This window comes from Electrona antarctica (assembly GCF_951216825.1).
Source record: "Electrona antarctica genome assembly, chromosome: 11".
Classification (NCBI taxonomy): domain Eukaryota; kingdom Metazoa; phylum Chordata; class Actinopteri; order Myctophiformes; family Myctophidae; genus Electrona; species Electrona antarctica.
Window position 1 is genome coordinate 17,656,862 of NC_136792.1, and position 15,023 is coordinate 17,671,884.

General features: G+C 40.6%; 1 protein-coding gene across 2 annotated transcripts; it reads left to right on the forward strand.

Annotated features, from left to right (window-relative positions):
• Nucleotides 1-1,003: 1,003 nt before the first annotated feature.
• On the forward strand, nt 1,004-11,442 carry slc13a5b (solute carrier family 13 member 5b). Of its 2 annotated transcripts, none has more exons than XM_079514217.1 (12): nt 1,004-1,131; nt 3,154-3,282; nt 3,935-4,071; nt 4,320-4,537; nt 6,783-6,957; nt 7,052-7,174; nt 7,301-7,513; nt 7,696-7,802; nt 7,898-8,019; nt 8,154-8,315; nt 9,437-9,574; nt 9,741-11,442. In XM_079514217.1, exons 1-12 carry the CDS (start codon nt 1,033-1,035, stop codon nt 9,864-9,866), a joined length of 1,749 nt encoding a protein of 582 aa, XP_079370343.1. In that variant the 5' UTR covers nt 1,004-1,032; the 3' UTR covers nt 9,867-11,442. The 2 variants fall into 2 exon arrangements, with proteins under 2 accessions (XP_079370343.1, XP_079370344.1); XM_079514218.1 differs by having other exon boundaries at nt 1,013-1,131; nt 3,151-3,282.
• Nucleotides 11,443-15,023: the final 3,581 nt, after the last annotated feature.

Consider the following 15,023-nt stretch of genomic DNA (forward strand, 5'->3'; position numbering starts at 1 on the left):
AAATTTAGGAAGAACTGAATTCTAGATATCTTGAAATACGATTTCTACTAGTAGGAATGTTACCATGGATATCTTTAATTACAATTATGACTAGTAAGAATGCAGTTTTGACTATAGGATAAACGTGGTTTTGGATATCTAAAACATATTTTACAGATAGGAGGGTGGTTCAATGAAAAGTTAAAACGGCTTGCCATACATTCATTGTCAATGGCATTTAATGTTTGTTTTAGGACAGAATTTACACTATAGCTGTTTATAGGAGGGGCTAACACCCCTCAAAAATACAATGTGGTTACTCATTACATTTTACTATAGACTTTAGTGGAGCAGATTACTGAAACGATCGTTCACTTGAGGATACAAGCACCAAATGTGGTGCTTGTATCATCAAGTGAACGATTCTTATGATATATTTACTTAATCTGCTGCACTATATTAAACAATCCTTTTTGCTTTAAGTCTGGTATTAAATAGGGCTGGTCTTGAGGGATGAAACTGGCATTCTCAGGCCCATTATAGGGATTTGATCATTTGAAGGATATCTTGTGCCCCAGACTATAGGCTTAGGCTATATGAGGTGACTAACAGGTCAATTCTTGACAGATTCATCATAATTTGGTCCATGATTATATGCGATTGAGTGGCTCCTAACAATATGACCTTGTATGGCTGTAGAAGTCTCCGCAGTAAGACCATCAATTTATAACATTTTAGATAATGTGTGCTGTGCATTATATTATCTTAGCCACTGATTTAAGTCTAGGCTGAACTCTAGCTGCCACTGCAAGGTGACCACAGCTATGGCCCTGATTTAAACGCGTTTTATTTCGAAACTTTCTCTCTCTCTCCCCCCCCCCCCCCCCCCCCCCCCTGTCTCTCTTCATTGTGATTCGTGACTTCGCTCTTTTCTCTCCTCTTTTGAGACTCCCCCTTCCCCGTTCCCCGCCTTACCCGATGTTTAAAAAGCCGATCCATGGTGCACAAACTTTCTTTACGCCGGTGTTTCTGTTTCACCGCTGTTGATCGAGGATGGCATTTTTTAAAAGTATTCGGTATGTTAAGAATGAAATAATATTATTCGCTACTCCAATTCTTCTTCTTCCACTGCCCCTGGTGATCGGGACCACGGTATGTAAATGAATGTGCTGATCTTGTTCAAGAGAATGTTAATATGTTTCAATATGATAGGCCCTTGCTATTTATGATGGACTTATATTATTAAAAAAGGATAACTTCAACACACACTTTTTTTTGTTCGAACTCACTAACTTTTCTTTGTAGTCTACTACAATTAAGAACTATTAATACAAATCTATTTTGAAGAATTTGCAGGCGCAAATGATGTAGGCTATATACATGCGTTGCACTGCTCCTGTTCAGTTGTGCAGTGCACCTGTTGATGCTGCGGCCATATCTGCTCTGCAATTATAGCAAAATGTATGGGAACATGACCCGGGGATTTCAACCTGAAGCCCTGAACCTCCTAGTGTGATTTAAATGTTATGTTCACTGAACTCATTGTTGTTAGCATGGAGGTTGCTGTCCAGCGTGGGAACACGTCAAATCGGCTCTCTGCACATGTTTCCACAGACTGTTACATGTGAAGTAGACACGATCAGCGGCTGTAAGCATGTTATGATAGGCATATCCATGCCTCTCACGTCATTGCAGCTCTCTCATGCACAGCAAAAGCTACCATGAAAGGATTACTGCACCTTCACTCAAGAAATTACCCGTTTGTGTGAAATTGTTTGATTTCAGCCTATGGTCTGCCAGCCTGGGTATAGCAAGTGTGTAAGAACAGACTATAACATAACATATAGAAGGACACTGATCTTTAACCCATGATCCTTATCTCAGTCCAACCTGTTATCACTGCTCATTAAAATCTATGTGACAATAACAAGATGGCAGTATGCTGCTCTGTGTTTTTGCCACATTTTACACTTTTTTATGACACCTCCACAACAAGAGCAGAAGTAATATAATTGTCTTATATATAGGCTAACTTCTTCATATGACGGAAAATAAAAAATAATGTTTTTGTTTTTTGGTTTTACCTATCTCTCTAAAGCAAAATATGATTGTGTGTGTGTGTGTGTGTGTGTGTGTGTGTGTGTGTGTGTGTGCGTGTGTGTGTGTGTGTGTGTGTGACTGTGTGTGTGACTGTGTGTGTGTGCGTACGTGCGTGCGTGCGTTATTAACAGTTTGCAGAATTACAGTACATTTCAAACTCAATACAAACACTGTTAACTGTTAACTGTAAGTGGACGACCCAATAAAGCATTACACTTGTTTACAAGAGGGTCCACCTTGTTCAATTCATCAAAACATTTAGAGACGTACGAATAGACACTTCTATATAGCCAAAGAACAGAACAGGAATTCATCATAAAGGAGGTAAATAGCGAAAAGAAACATACAGTGAGGGGAAATAGCGGTGGGGGGGGGGGTTCAGATTTTACGGGGGCCAGTTACGAATTGCAACCGTCCGTATAGGTGCCCTTTGAGAGCGGTTTTCAAGGGATTCGCATGTCTTAATGACTGTTAGGGCGTTCCACATTTTGGTGGCATAGGAGCAAAATGGATTTAGTCCCTTGTTTGTGCCGAATCTGGTTTGCACATGGTTTGTTGCACTCCCTCTGGTGTTGTGGGTGTGGACTTTGTTAACATTAAGGAAGTATTTAGACAGGTACATGGGTATCTTGGTGGTGTATGGAATCTTGTGGACCAGACCCATTGCAATTTGCAATATGCTGTACTCTGTCGTCGACCCTAAGCCATTCCAGCCTGTCAAAGTAGGCAGGGGTGACGTGGGTTCGGGGGGTGAGGCCAAGTAGTAGCCTGCCCAGTTTGTCTTGTTTTAAGGGCCTTTGTAACTTTGGTGCACCTGAAATATTTATCTCCTTGTATGCAATTTCCTTTGTGTGGACATAAATAAATTGTTAAAATGTGTGTGTGTGTGTGTGTGTGTGTGTGTGTGTGTGTGTGTGTGTGTGTGTGTGTGTGTGTGTGTGTGTGTGTGTGTGTGTGTGTGTGTGTGTGTGTGTGTGTGTGTGTGTGTGTGTGTGTGTGTGTGTGTGTGCGTGCGTGCGTGCGTGCGTGCGTGCGTGCGTGCGTGCGTGCGTGTGCATGTGCATGCACAAGTAGGAGGCAGGATGTGGCTATGTGATCATCCTGATGGCAGTCTACTGGTGCACAGAGGCCTTGCCGCTGGCTGTGACTGCCCTCCTCCCAGCTGTCCTTTTCCCACTGTTTGGCATCATGAAGTCCAAAGATGTAAGCAAGTCATTATGTTATATTATATTTTACCATCACTTAATAGTATAATACATTATGATATTTGGTAGCTTGTAAGAGCTTTCTCTAAGAGCTTACTCTAAGAGTAAGAGAGCCTGGCTAAAGCCAGACGCGAATCAGCCGTTGGCAAAAAATAATTGCCTGCCCGACTTGCCTGTGATTTGACTTGAGTCTGGCTTATTAGCCAGGCTAAGATTTCTCCACTTGTCCTGCAGATATTGTTTTGATACAGCCTATCTTGTTATTGGTTCAGTTTGTACTTTTTGCAGCTACAGTATAACTGTGATCTCTTATGCTCTTGGCAGAACTACTATACCACTGACCTAGACTGTACTGTACTGTACCTAGACTGTACTGATCCCCATGATATCATGTACATAAAGCATAAGCATCATCACCTAGACTATTGTCTTGACTCCTTTTTTGCCTCATCAATTATTGCTGATTGATCCAGAATTTCATGACAACATGATTTGTACTTAATTTTTTTTTTTACATTGTGAGCTTTATATGTGAAGTTTCGATGTGAGACACCTCGTATAACAAGTATATCCCTGCTTGACTCAGTAAAGGGCGTATTTCTGTCATCAATTCATGTGCATATCTTAATTCGGATGTATTGCGGTTTCAGGTGTGTATGCAGTACCTGAAGGACACAAATATGTTGTTTGTGGGTGGGCTGATGGTGGCTGTAGCCGTGGAACACTGGAATCTGCATAAGCGTATCGCCTTGAGGGTGCTTCTCTGTGTTGGCGTGCGGCCAGCACTGTGAGTCGATTACCAGCAACACACCGCTGCAAACACAAAAGTCATGTTCATCATATTTGTTTGAGTCCTCTATCATGTTTATCTGTGTTCATTGCCATCACAAAGACTACATAAACTTTTGTTCTTGACTCTGTTTCTCTATCGCACTGTTTACAACCTTTGATAAGGGGAGGTTGTAAACCTTGCATAGTTTCTGATCCCCTAGCCTAGCCAAACGTATTAATTAAAGGCGAATGTTTTCCTCTCAGTCTGATGTTAGGTTTCATGGGTGTCACAGCTTTCCTGTCCATGTGGATCAGCAACACGGCTACCACAGCCATGATGGTACCTATTGTCCAGGCCGTTTTGGAGCAGCTCAATAATGAGTTAGACATGCCATCCTCAATCCTCAGTTCAGAACTGGTCCAGTCATCAGAGACTGAGAGCAAACAGCCTGGTCAGACAAGGAAACAAAGTGAGGGACAAGGTAAGCAGTTAATTTTTTGGGTATAACCACCATGTCTCTCCTCTCCGGAGTAATCCTTATGCTTTCTTTTTATGCTATAAAGAAAAAAGAGTCTGTGTTGCAGAACTGGTGATTTAATAAACAAAAATAATTCAAAAGAACAAACGTGATCAGCCAGGGTTCTAATTCTGTATCAACTGTCCGTAGCAAACAATCAAAATAATATATCTCTTCCTCTGAACCGCTTCCCTCTACACCAGAACCGAAAGTAAACACAAGCAATCCCATAATACTCCTTGCCGGGCGCTCAGCCCGCCGACCCAGTTAAAGGAACAATCCCCCTGTATATACCATAGTGTTACATGGGTGATCAAGAAACACTGCACTTTACTTAATTTTAAGATTTCTATATAGAAATTGTACCTTGTTCAAGACAAGCTACAAAAATATAAAAACAAACAATCCCCCGTCCTCCAACCATAACACAGGAATGGTACAAAGCTCAATCATCCCACAAAATAATAGACAAACAATCTAATTAAAACAGTGGCTATATCAACTTTCTGATGATTTCGCTGGAAGGAGAGGGTGGGGTCAAGAATGACACCGAGGTTACGGACTCGGGTGGAAGGGGTGACAGTGGAGCCATCAATAGTGAGGGAGAAATCATGAGAGGACCGCTCCTCTCAGTGAGTGAGTCGGGGCCAATAATGAGAATTTCTCAATTGCAGTTGAGTTTTAAAAAGTTTGTTTGCATTCATGTTTTAATGTCAGTCAGGCGGGAGGTGAGGTTGGAGTGGGTGATGGTGGTGATGGTTTTGGAGGGGAGATACAGTTGTGTGTCATCGGCATAACAGTGAAAGCGGAGGCCGTGACTGCGGAGTATCTGACCAAGGGGGAGCATGTAGAGAATGAAGAGGAGAGGACCAAGTACTGAGCCTTGGGGGACGCCGTGGGTGATGTGAGTGATTGGCAGTTGTTAATAAAAAATAAAATGGTGTCTGTCAGTGAGGTATGATTGGAACCAGGATAGGGCAGTGTCAGTGATTCCAAGGGTGGATTTGAGGCGTGAGATGAGTATGGAGTGATGAATGGTGTCAAAGGCAGCACTGAGGTCAATGAGGATGAAGATGTTGAGTGAACCGGTATCAGCAGATAACAGGAGGTCGTTTGTGACTCTGAGGAGGGCGGTTTCGGTGCTGTGTTTAGTGCGAAAACCGGATTGATATTGTTCATAGAGGTGGTTTGTTTCCAGGTATGTCGTGTCATGTTGGCTGACGACTACTCGCTCCAGAACTTTAGACAGAAATGGGAGGTTTGAGATGGGCCGGTAGTTATTGGGGGACTCGGGGTCGAGACCAGGTTTTTTTAGGATGGGTGTAATAGAGGCAAGTTTTAGGGGGGTGGGTACAAATCCAGAGGAAAGGGAAGAGTTTATTGTTTTAGTTATGAGTGGGGAGAGAGTGCACCCTGGGCAAGACCTACGCTGAAAAGACTATCAGCGGAAGTTGCGGGATTTTAGCGGAAGTATCGCCCAAGGAAATGACGTTGATGCTTTACAAATCAGTTTACATTCTCCGCGAATGAAACAAGTGTTATGAAAGCTCAGAGGGTGTGATGTCCACAAATGAGGAGAAGGAGTGTGCAGTGGGTATGGAGGGCTCGGGTTCCGGTCCGGGGGGGAGGTGGCCAGCTGGCTGTGAATAGTGTTGATTTTGTCGTGGAAGAAGGTTAGGAAGTTATTGCATTTTTCGATAGTGAAGGAGTGGGAAATGGTGTCCCCATGGGTTTAAGTAATTTGTTGATTGTGGAGAAGAGTACTCTGGGGTTGCCACTGCCTGACTGAATAATTCCAGAGTAGTATGAAGTGCGGGTGGAGTTGATGGTGTCCTTGTAGAGCTGCATGTGTTGTTTGTGTATGTCAGAGTGAACGGTGAGCCCAGTCCTCTTGGAGAGCCTTTCCAGCTGTCTGCCCTTGGACTTGAGGTGGCTGAGCATTGTGGGTGAATGTAACAGAACAGGTTTGAACAGGTGCGAGTTGGTCCAGTAATGGAGCCGTTAGGCACCACTCAAAAATGAAAACACTTCACAATAGTCAGACTCTGAGATTACAATCAGTAGAGTCTAGCCCTCCTTGTCAGGTTCAGTTAAGAGGATTTAGCGAATGGACAGTCCATAAATAAGATTGTGCAGCCAATGTTTATATGAAGGAGTCTTCTGATTTCCAGTTAAATTCTTGTAACATCTCTCCCACTTGCCTTTACAGTTGTGGTGACATTCTTAGATACTGCTGTGGACGCTGCCAAGCGTCAGGAGGCAAAAGAAAGAAGAAAAATGTGCAAAGGCATGACTCTGTGTGTTTGTTACGCTGCCAGCATCGGAGGCACTGCCACACTCACAGGGACAGGCCCTAATCTGGTGCTCAAGGGCCAGATGAATGAGTAAATATATACACCCATTTGTATTGTTTTAATTTGTATTTAATAAAATGGATTACATTTTTTATATCTTCAATCTTATTTTCTTTTGTCTTAGACTCTTTCCTCAAAATGGAGATGTCATTAATTTTGCCTCCTGGTTTGGCTTTGCTTTCCCAAACATGATGATCATGCTTACAATGGCTTGGCTCTGGCTACAGTTTGCCTTCATGGGATTCAAGTGAGTTTGATGAAGATGGAAATGCATTTAATGTAGACCGAGAGATGCATTAACTTAAATTTCAAGTTCAAATTCACCTTCAACCTCAAGATCCTTTCTCCTAATCTCTCTCGCCCTCCACTTCAGCTTTAAAAAGACATGGGGATGTGGCGTGATAAAGACGGAGAAGGAGATTGCTGCCTATAATGTGATCCGCGAGCAGCACCGTCAGCTAGGGCCGATGTCCTTTGGGGAGCTGAGTGTCCTCGGTCTCTTCGTAATGCTGGTGGTGCTGTGGTTCACCAGAGACCCTGGCTTTGTTCCTGGCTGGGCAACTGACATCTTCAACTCCAAAGCAGAGTTTGTATACATAACTCATTTTTTTCTCATGTTCACTCACTCAGTGTACTGATATACTGTACACTTCACCCTATGTATACTGTAGCTCAATGCAACAATAGCCAGCTAATCAAATAGTATGACAGGTTTGGAGGAGAGTTTTATAAATTGAATTGGATTTTCTTCTTGTTTCTTGTTCCTAGATATGTATCCGATGCTACAGTGGCAGTATTCATTGCTGTCCTTCTCTTTGTTTTGCCTTCTAAAGCTCCTCGTTGCTGTACTTGGAGAACTCAAGGCTTTGACACGGGTGAGCCATATTTCTGGAACACAGACAATAATATAGTATTATGCAGCTGCGGTCATGATGATAGTATCTCAGCATGGAATATTTTTTATCTTCAGCCCCGCAGCAAAACAATGGCCCCACTCCAACTCTGCTCACCTGGAAAGTAGCCCAAAAGAAGTTACCATGGAACATAGTACTCCTTCTCGGAGGAGGCTTCGCCCTGGCAAAAGGCAGTGAGGTACAGTACAATAATAAGTTCAGGAGTGGCTGCCAATTCTATACGTTCTATATGTTGATTATAGCTTTATGAATATAGACTATACAAAGTGTCCTTAAGAGCATGCTGTTTGTGTTTTATACATGTCTCTGTAGGAATCAGGGCTGTCAAAGTGGTTGGGAGATCAAATGACTCCGCTTCAAAGCATCCCTCCCTGGGCAATTGCTATCATTCTCTGCCTGCTGATTGCTACCTTCACTGAATGCACCAGTAATGTGGCCACTGCCACTCTCTTCCTGCCTGTCCTGGCATCCATGGTAAGGAGGCCAAAAAAAGAGAATCCAATGCCATCGTGCAGCTAGAAACAGGTTCTTACAGCCCAGGAGAGTGAGGAGACACACATTTTCTTTCTGGCTCTAGTCCTCCCTGGTGTTCTTTTGAATTAAATTCCCCAATTGGAGTCCAGCATTGAAACTACTCCCAGCCAAAGTCGGCCTACATTCCCTTGTTTGGTTGCCCCTCTAGTTAGCAATTTGGACTGAATAAGATTGGTTCCCCTTCAATGGGCCCCTCCTCCCATTAGCCCTTTGCCACACACATGTAGGTTCAGCTCAGTTTCTTGTGCTGGTGCCCATAGCTACTGAAGAATGGTATTACTGTGATCAGTAGTCAAGCACTTCGGAGAACACCAGAGCTGGACTGAGCCAGAATGTGACAACTGGGGTATTCTGAGAAATATTTATTGTGTGTGTGTGTGTGTGTGTGTGTGTGTGTGTGTGTGTGCGTGTGTGCGTGCGTGCGTGCGTGCGTGCGTGCGTGCGTGCGTGCGTGCGTGCGTGCGTGCGTGCATGTGTGTGTAATGGGTGAATGTAATTCACAACCTATGTAAAGTGCTTTGGATAAAAGCACTATATAAAGTATACACCATTTACCATTTCATGTGGCATTGCTGCAAATTGAGACTTCATCATTCAACATTTTTAATGAGTTAGACAACCCAGGGTGCTGCCATGGTAAAGTGATAGACGGCAGTACTGGCTAAATAAGACTCCTTGAAGGCTGAGGTATTTTGAGTTCAGGCTTTGTTGACCAAAATGACTGTTCCACTGTGATCTGCTGCACTGTGGAATATGTAATGTTCCAGTGTAAAGCATTTGGTCCAGTATACTATGCCATTATCGCTGCTCGCTTTCCCATTTTGGTAGTCATGAGTCAGCAGCACCCAAACATACAAGAATTGCATCTTAATTACACCCACCTAATGAAGGTTTTCTCTCAGCACAGACTGTGCTGAAAGAAAAGATTACAGTGAGTTATGAGTCAGTGATTACAGTGCAGAAAAAGTAACCAGCTGGGGGAGTGGAGATTGAAGAATGTTGTCATCAAATGTTCTCTCACACCAGTCTAAGACCAGTCAAACTGTCTGTGTTTATTCCAGTCCCAGTCCATTGGAATCAATCCTCTGTATATCATGGTGCCTTGTACACTGAGTGCTTCATTTGCCTTCATGTTGCCTGTTGCCACGCCCCCAAATGCCATTGTCTTCTCCTATGGATACCTTAAGGTTGCTGATATGGTGAGTTTGCTTTGTATCTTCAGTAAATTATAGTATGATCATAGTTGTTTCTGTTTTGTAGTTGTCATCAGAATGTGATAATACAGGCATGAGATGATTGTATACATTTGCTTGCTATGATGTTGTGAAACTGGTTATGTCATTGCGCATCATTCCTATCACTCAGGCCAAGGCAGGAATAGTCATGAACATCATCGGCATCCTTTGCATCTCACTGGCCATCAACACCTGGGGCAGAGCAATGTTTCACCTTGACACCTTCCCCACATGGGCCAATGTCACTGGGGTGTGAGCCTGGTTGAGACTTGGCCATTGGAAATGTTCCAAGCACACAAGTCCTCCTCATCCACAGCCTCCAAACAAAGACCTCTGCCCTGGCCAGACAGACAGCATAGAATAATGTGGCTGTGCTTGGGTGTTTTGGGGATAAAAGGCTAGAATAAGCCTAGGTTTTATTTAATTGATACTTGAGTCTTGCTTGTGAGAAAAAGTGGTGGTGAATGTGAGAGGGACTGGGAGACATGACTTGAATATTGGAATTTAAGTTGCGTTGAATTTCCACAGCACCATAATGCAGTTACACTTTAAAAGATAATCTACTCTACTCTCATCACCCTACTAAATTGCCCAAAAACCATTATGATTATCAAGGTAAATATGGGTTAAACATAAAACATTAATGGTAAGCAACAATAATTAAATAACAAGCAAAATACATAAAATCGATTAATTGGATTGGATGAAAAAAGAAAACATTATTTTCCATAGGATACATATTAGGTCTAGTACTACAGCCACATCCTAATGACAATAAACCATATATGACATACAATACATGCACATATCTTGAGCTCTATGTACGTTGTTGCATGTGAATAATGAAAATATCAGATCTACAAGCTCACAACACATTAAAAGACAACACATTGTGAGCTTGTAAATCACAACGTGAGATACAGTACAACACGAGCTACTTAGTTTAACCTCTAGCCCATAACCTCTAACCTCTACCCCATACTCAGAGTTCATCTAACTCTCTGAGAGAGTACAAATGGTTCAATTTGTACCCTCTCAGAGTTACATTAATTCATTTTTCTATAAGATTATAGGCGCTGATCAATTGTCCATAATAAATAACAAGACAGATTTGACATTCAGATGAAATATTCAGATTGTCTTACATACCCTCCATTGTCTTCCCTTTGCCATTATTTCCATGCAAGAGGACCTGAAAGTTTCCTAGTAACAAAATACCATTAATAATTCATTACTTACAGTATATGCCATTAGTTATTATGTTGTCTTAAGAAGAAAATAGCTTGCTGCTATTTTATTCCAAATGTTATTTTCACCTAATCTTAATCTATTTTTGCCTATTATAACATGCCCAGAATAGGGACGCTGGGGTTCGTACAAAGCTAAGATTCAATATTACAAAGTCTTTTGGTCAGGTCAAATATATGAGAATATAGGCACAAAATGAAAATGTTTAAAATACATGTCAAAGTGTCATGTCTAATGTAAGTTAATTATGTCAAGATGTTTTCACTTAAACATCCTTATAACCTTGACATATGTCGACTTACACTAGAATACATTATACTTAGTTAATTCCAACATCACTTGAACTGGTTTATGGTCGTATCATAACTACAGAAGCATGAGACCCTTGTGAAAATGATAGAAACATTGAATTATAGTCAGCATGTGTTGATATTTTTGGATTGTCTAACTTAACTGTAATATAATGTAGTTGAAAACAGAATTTATTTAAGAGTCAGTATAGTTATAGTAGTATATTTTCAGTTGCATCATGAATGCACATGTGAACGAAAATTGAAGAAAGTAATAAATACAATCTTCTGGCTGCTTATATGTGGTATGAACTAATTAAGAAAATGTGTTCTCAGCATTGAATATGAATTCTCTGGTTTAACAAACTGTGATAAACTAATCATTTTTAGCAAATACAAGAGACAAATAAAATACTTTTTTCAGCATTTTCACATTTAGTGCTGCTGCTATATCTAAACACTGCAGCGGTTCGTGGTACCGCCTACATACAGGTATTTTGGATACGTTTCAAGATGCAATGTCAAATTTCTGGTTGTACTTGCTAAAGAATAAATCAGTAAGCATATTTGCAAGCTCTAAGAGTCCGACCCACATCAAGCCTTTTTTTGAGAACATGGTGAACATAAAACACACCCACTGTAACCGACTATTGCAGGGGAAAGAAATAACTGGTCATTTATGGTTAGCACTGGATCATTCTAAAAGAAAGAGCAACTCACATTCCCTGTCCTGCGTGACTTAAAGTCACTGCTGAGTATGATGCCAGAGTCATTGAAAGTTCCTTTTTAAATTGTTGTATTGGCCATGCACGTATTTCTTCAAACTATTCTGTCCATGTAAAATTATGTTTTCATTTCAAGTCACCTTTTCATACATTATAATAGGTCTCAAATCATTTGTGGTCCACCGTCCAGCTCATGCACATCATACGTTGATAAAGGCAGGTGAAAAACACAATAGTGGTAACTATATTATCAGTGTCTCATGTAGGCGAAAACAAAGAGTCGAAAACAAAGAGACCAAACTTGGTTCAACCATGTAAGTATTTCTCCAACCTCCATGCTGTCCACGTAAATGATTGTAATGTTTTCATTTCAAGTCACCCTTTCATACATTATAATAGATCTTAAATCATTTGTGGTCAGGATGAGTCAATAAAGGCAGATGAAAAACACAATAGTGGTTAAGTGTATTGGTGGTGTCCTGTATCTTGAAGAGTCAAAAACCAAGAGACCAAACTTTGATCACTTGTCATATCATGTCTCAACTTGATTGTTGACTGTCCACTGCATTTTGAAAGTGCATTTGTTTTCCTCTGAGTCTATCTGGAATAATCCCATAAACAGAGTGTGTAAAACCAGTGTAATCCTTAACTGAATGGCCACACCTAGGTAAAGTAAGAGCTTTGTGATTGTCACTTTACTTTGAACAAGGGTTAGTATTAAACAACTCAAAATATGTGTACCACCACCACTATGACAGTACTAGCTCAAACACAATGAAGTCCATTTATAGACTTCATAGCACAACAAGCTAACAATGGATAATTGGATAATCTTTCTAGAACCATAATGAAAACATCTTTCACAGACAAGACAAGAATCAGACACAGTGGGGTTATAAAACATTGTATGCAAATAGCCTACTATAGCTGTAAAATTATATGTATTTGTAATGTTGAAAGGGTAGGCTAAATGTTCTACATTCTGTTTTAAAATAGTAAGGAGAGAGAGAAAGATCTGACCTTGTCCTTAGATCATGGCCCATGGGACAATTCAAATGTGCTTAAAGAGTAGTTAACAAGTAGCTGCGTGTATAATACAGTGCAGATCACTATGATCTTAGCTCTCACATGGGAAAAGGTTTATGTAATTACAGTGCCTTTCTCTCCCACTTTGCTGCCTCTCAGCCACCCAATCATTATCCAATTAAAACATGTCCTGTGTATTGCAGCCTCCATTATTCGCAGGGACGGATTAACCCCCACGAGGGCCCCTGGGCGGGTAATGTTTTGGGGGGCCCCTATAGCGTGTGTGCTCGCACAATATTCTGGGTTTTAAAATTTGTTATCATCTTTTTTACCTAAATCTAACACAATCAACGGCCAACACTGTTTGATACAATTACCTCTTCCTCACACTCAAAGGATTGTGTGTCAAATTTGTGTCAGTTAGCAACTTGAGTCTACAATTAGGTATACTACTATACATTCTTATATTTACCTAGCCAATGCTAACAGAAACAGAATAAGGCCTTTCTTTGTCCCTCTCTAGGCCAACATCAGTTGTACTAACCACAGATAATTGTCATGACAAAGCATTCCTTGTAAACTTAAATGATCACCAAAGTCATAAAATCTCTTTTATTCAACTTGCAATATTGCTATATTGTGCATAACGTGTGTATGTTTTGTTTTATTTATGTTCTAGCGCAATTATTTGTCAGCATGAAAACTTTCACCTGCAGCTCAACAGTTAGAGAGTGAATGAAGTGGTTAAGGAAAGATAAGATATACCTTTATGGATCCATGGAGAGAAATTCTGGTGTCAGCATAACAGCAGTAAGAGAGAAATACAGGAGTTACAGGAAGTACCTTCTCTGCATTTACAGCTTCACCCAGCTGATGGCCTCTCTAGAGGAGTTAACATAATGTAGTCAATAAATATAAATGTAATATTATTAATTTAATAACTATTATGTGTAGTAACAGTGAATAATAATATGATGAATATACATCTATCACTATATGAATGTTAACAGATCTGAGGCACTGATATGTCCTTTTGGGTTTATGTAAGAAGGCTATATTAAACTGCTTTTAATAACAGACTGTGAATGATCTACAATCTGGAGATCAAATGAAGAAAAAATGGAATGTTCCACACACAATATGTTTTCTCCCCAACCTCTCTTCATCCAAGCTTTCTCAAGTTGCCAAACAAGACAAGAGACAACGTTGTCTGTTTGGTTGAAATAAAGAGAGGACGGGGAGCAAACATACAGAGCCCCTGCTTAGGTGACATAGGGAAGATATACAATTTATGTTGTGACCTCACCATATTGCAGATATTCAATTTTTTCTTCAGAAAGGAGACTCAATTTCAATGGGTTATTCTGTTAATAGCCCGTTTTTCAACACTTCCTCAAAAAAACACTTTCATACTGATAAAAAGTGGTGTTAAAGTGACATTTACTGATAATTGTTCATTAGTTTGAAGTCACATAGTTTGACAGAAATGTGATTTTACACAACCTTTTGATCAGAATGTATTAAATGTTTGTATGGTACTACTACTTGACTTTGCTCAATCTTACATCCTTGTTTGAGTGTAGTACACATTGGAAGAGTAAATGGCTCCATCTTCTGGTATAATGTAGAAGGGAGGGGGGGAATAATTTCAGTCCATTGTGATGCTTTGTACTAGTCATACTCATTAGATGTTTGTCACTGTGTGAGATTAATATTAATAAAACCAAACGTGTTGTAAACACCAACATAATTATGCATGCTTTTATTTTACACCTTGACCATCTTCCAGTATTGAAACCAGCTCAGTGGCCTTGTGGAGGTCGGTGTTAAATGCCCTGCCAGTCATACCCATAGACCGTAAAGGGGGTCATACCAAAGAGCATAAATACTAAACAGGACACCGGAGCAATGGGCCCCTGACATCACCACAATGACTCCTCCAAACATGCTCATAATGCTAACTCTTTAGAGATCACTTAATTTGTGAATGCAGTATTTTGGTGTGTTGAATATTTGGATCTCCCTTTATTTCTTAAAGAAATAAACATGTGCCTACATATGAATCAAACGCACACTGACCTGGCAAACACACACAAGAAAAGATGAAAGTTTCAATACATCAAC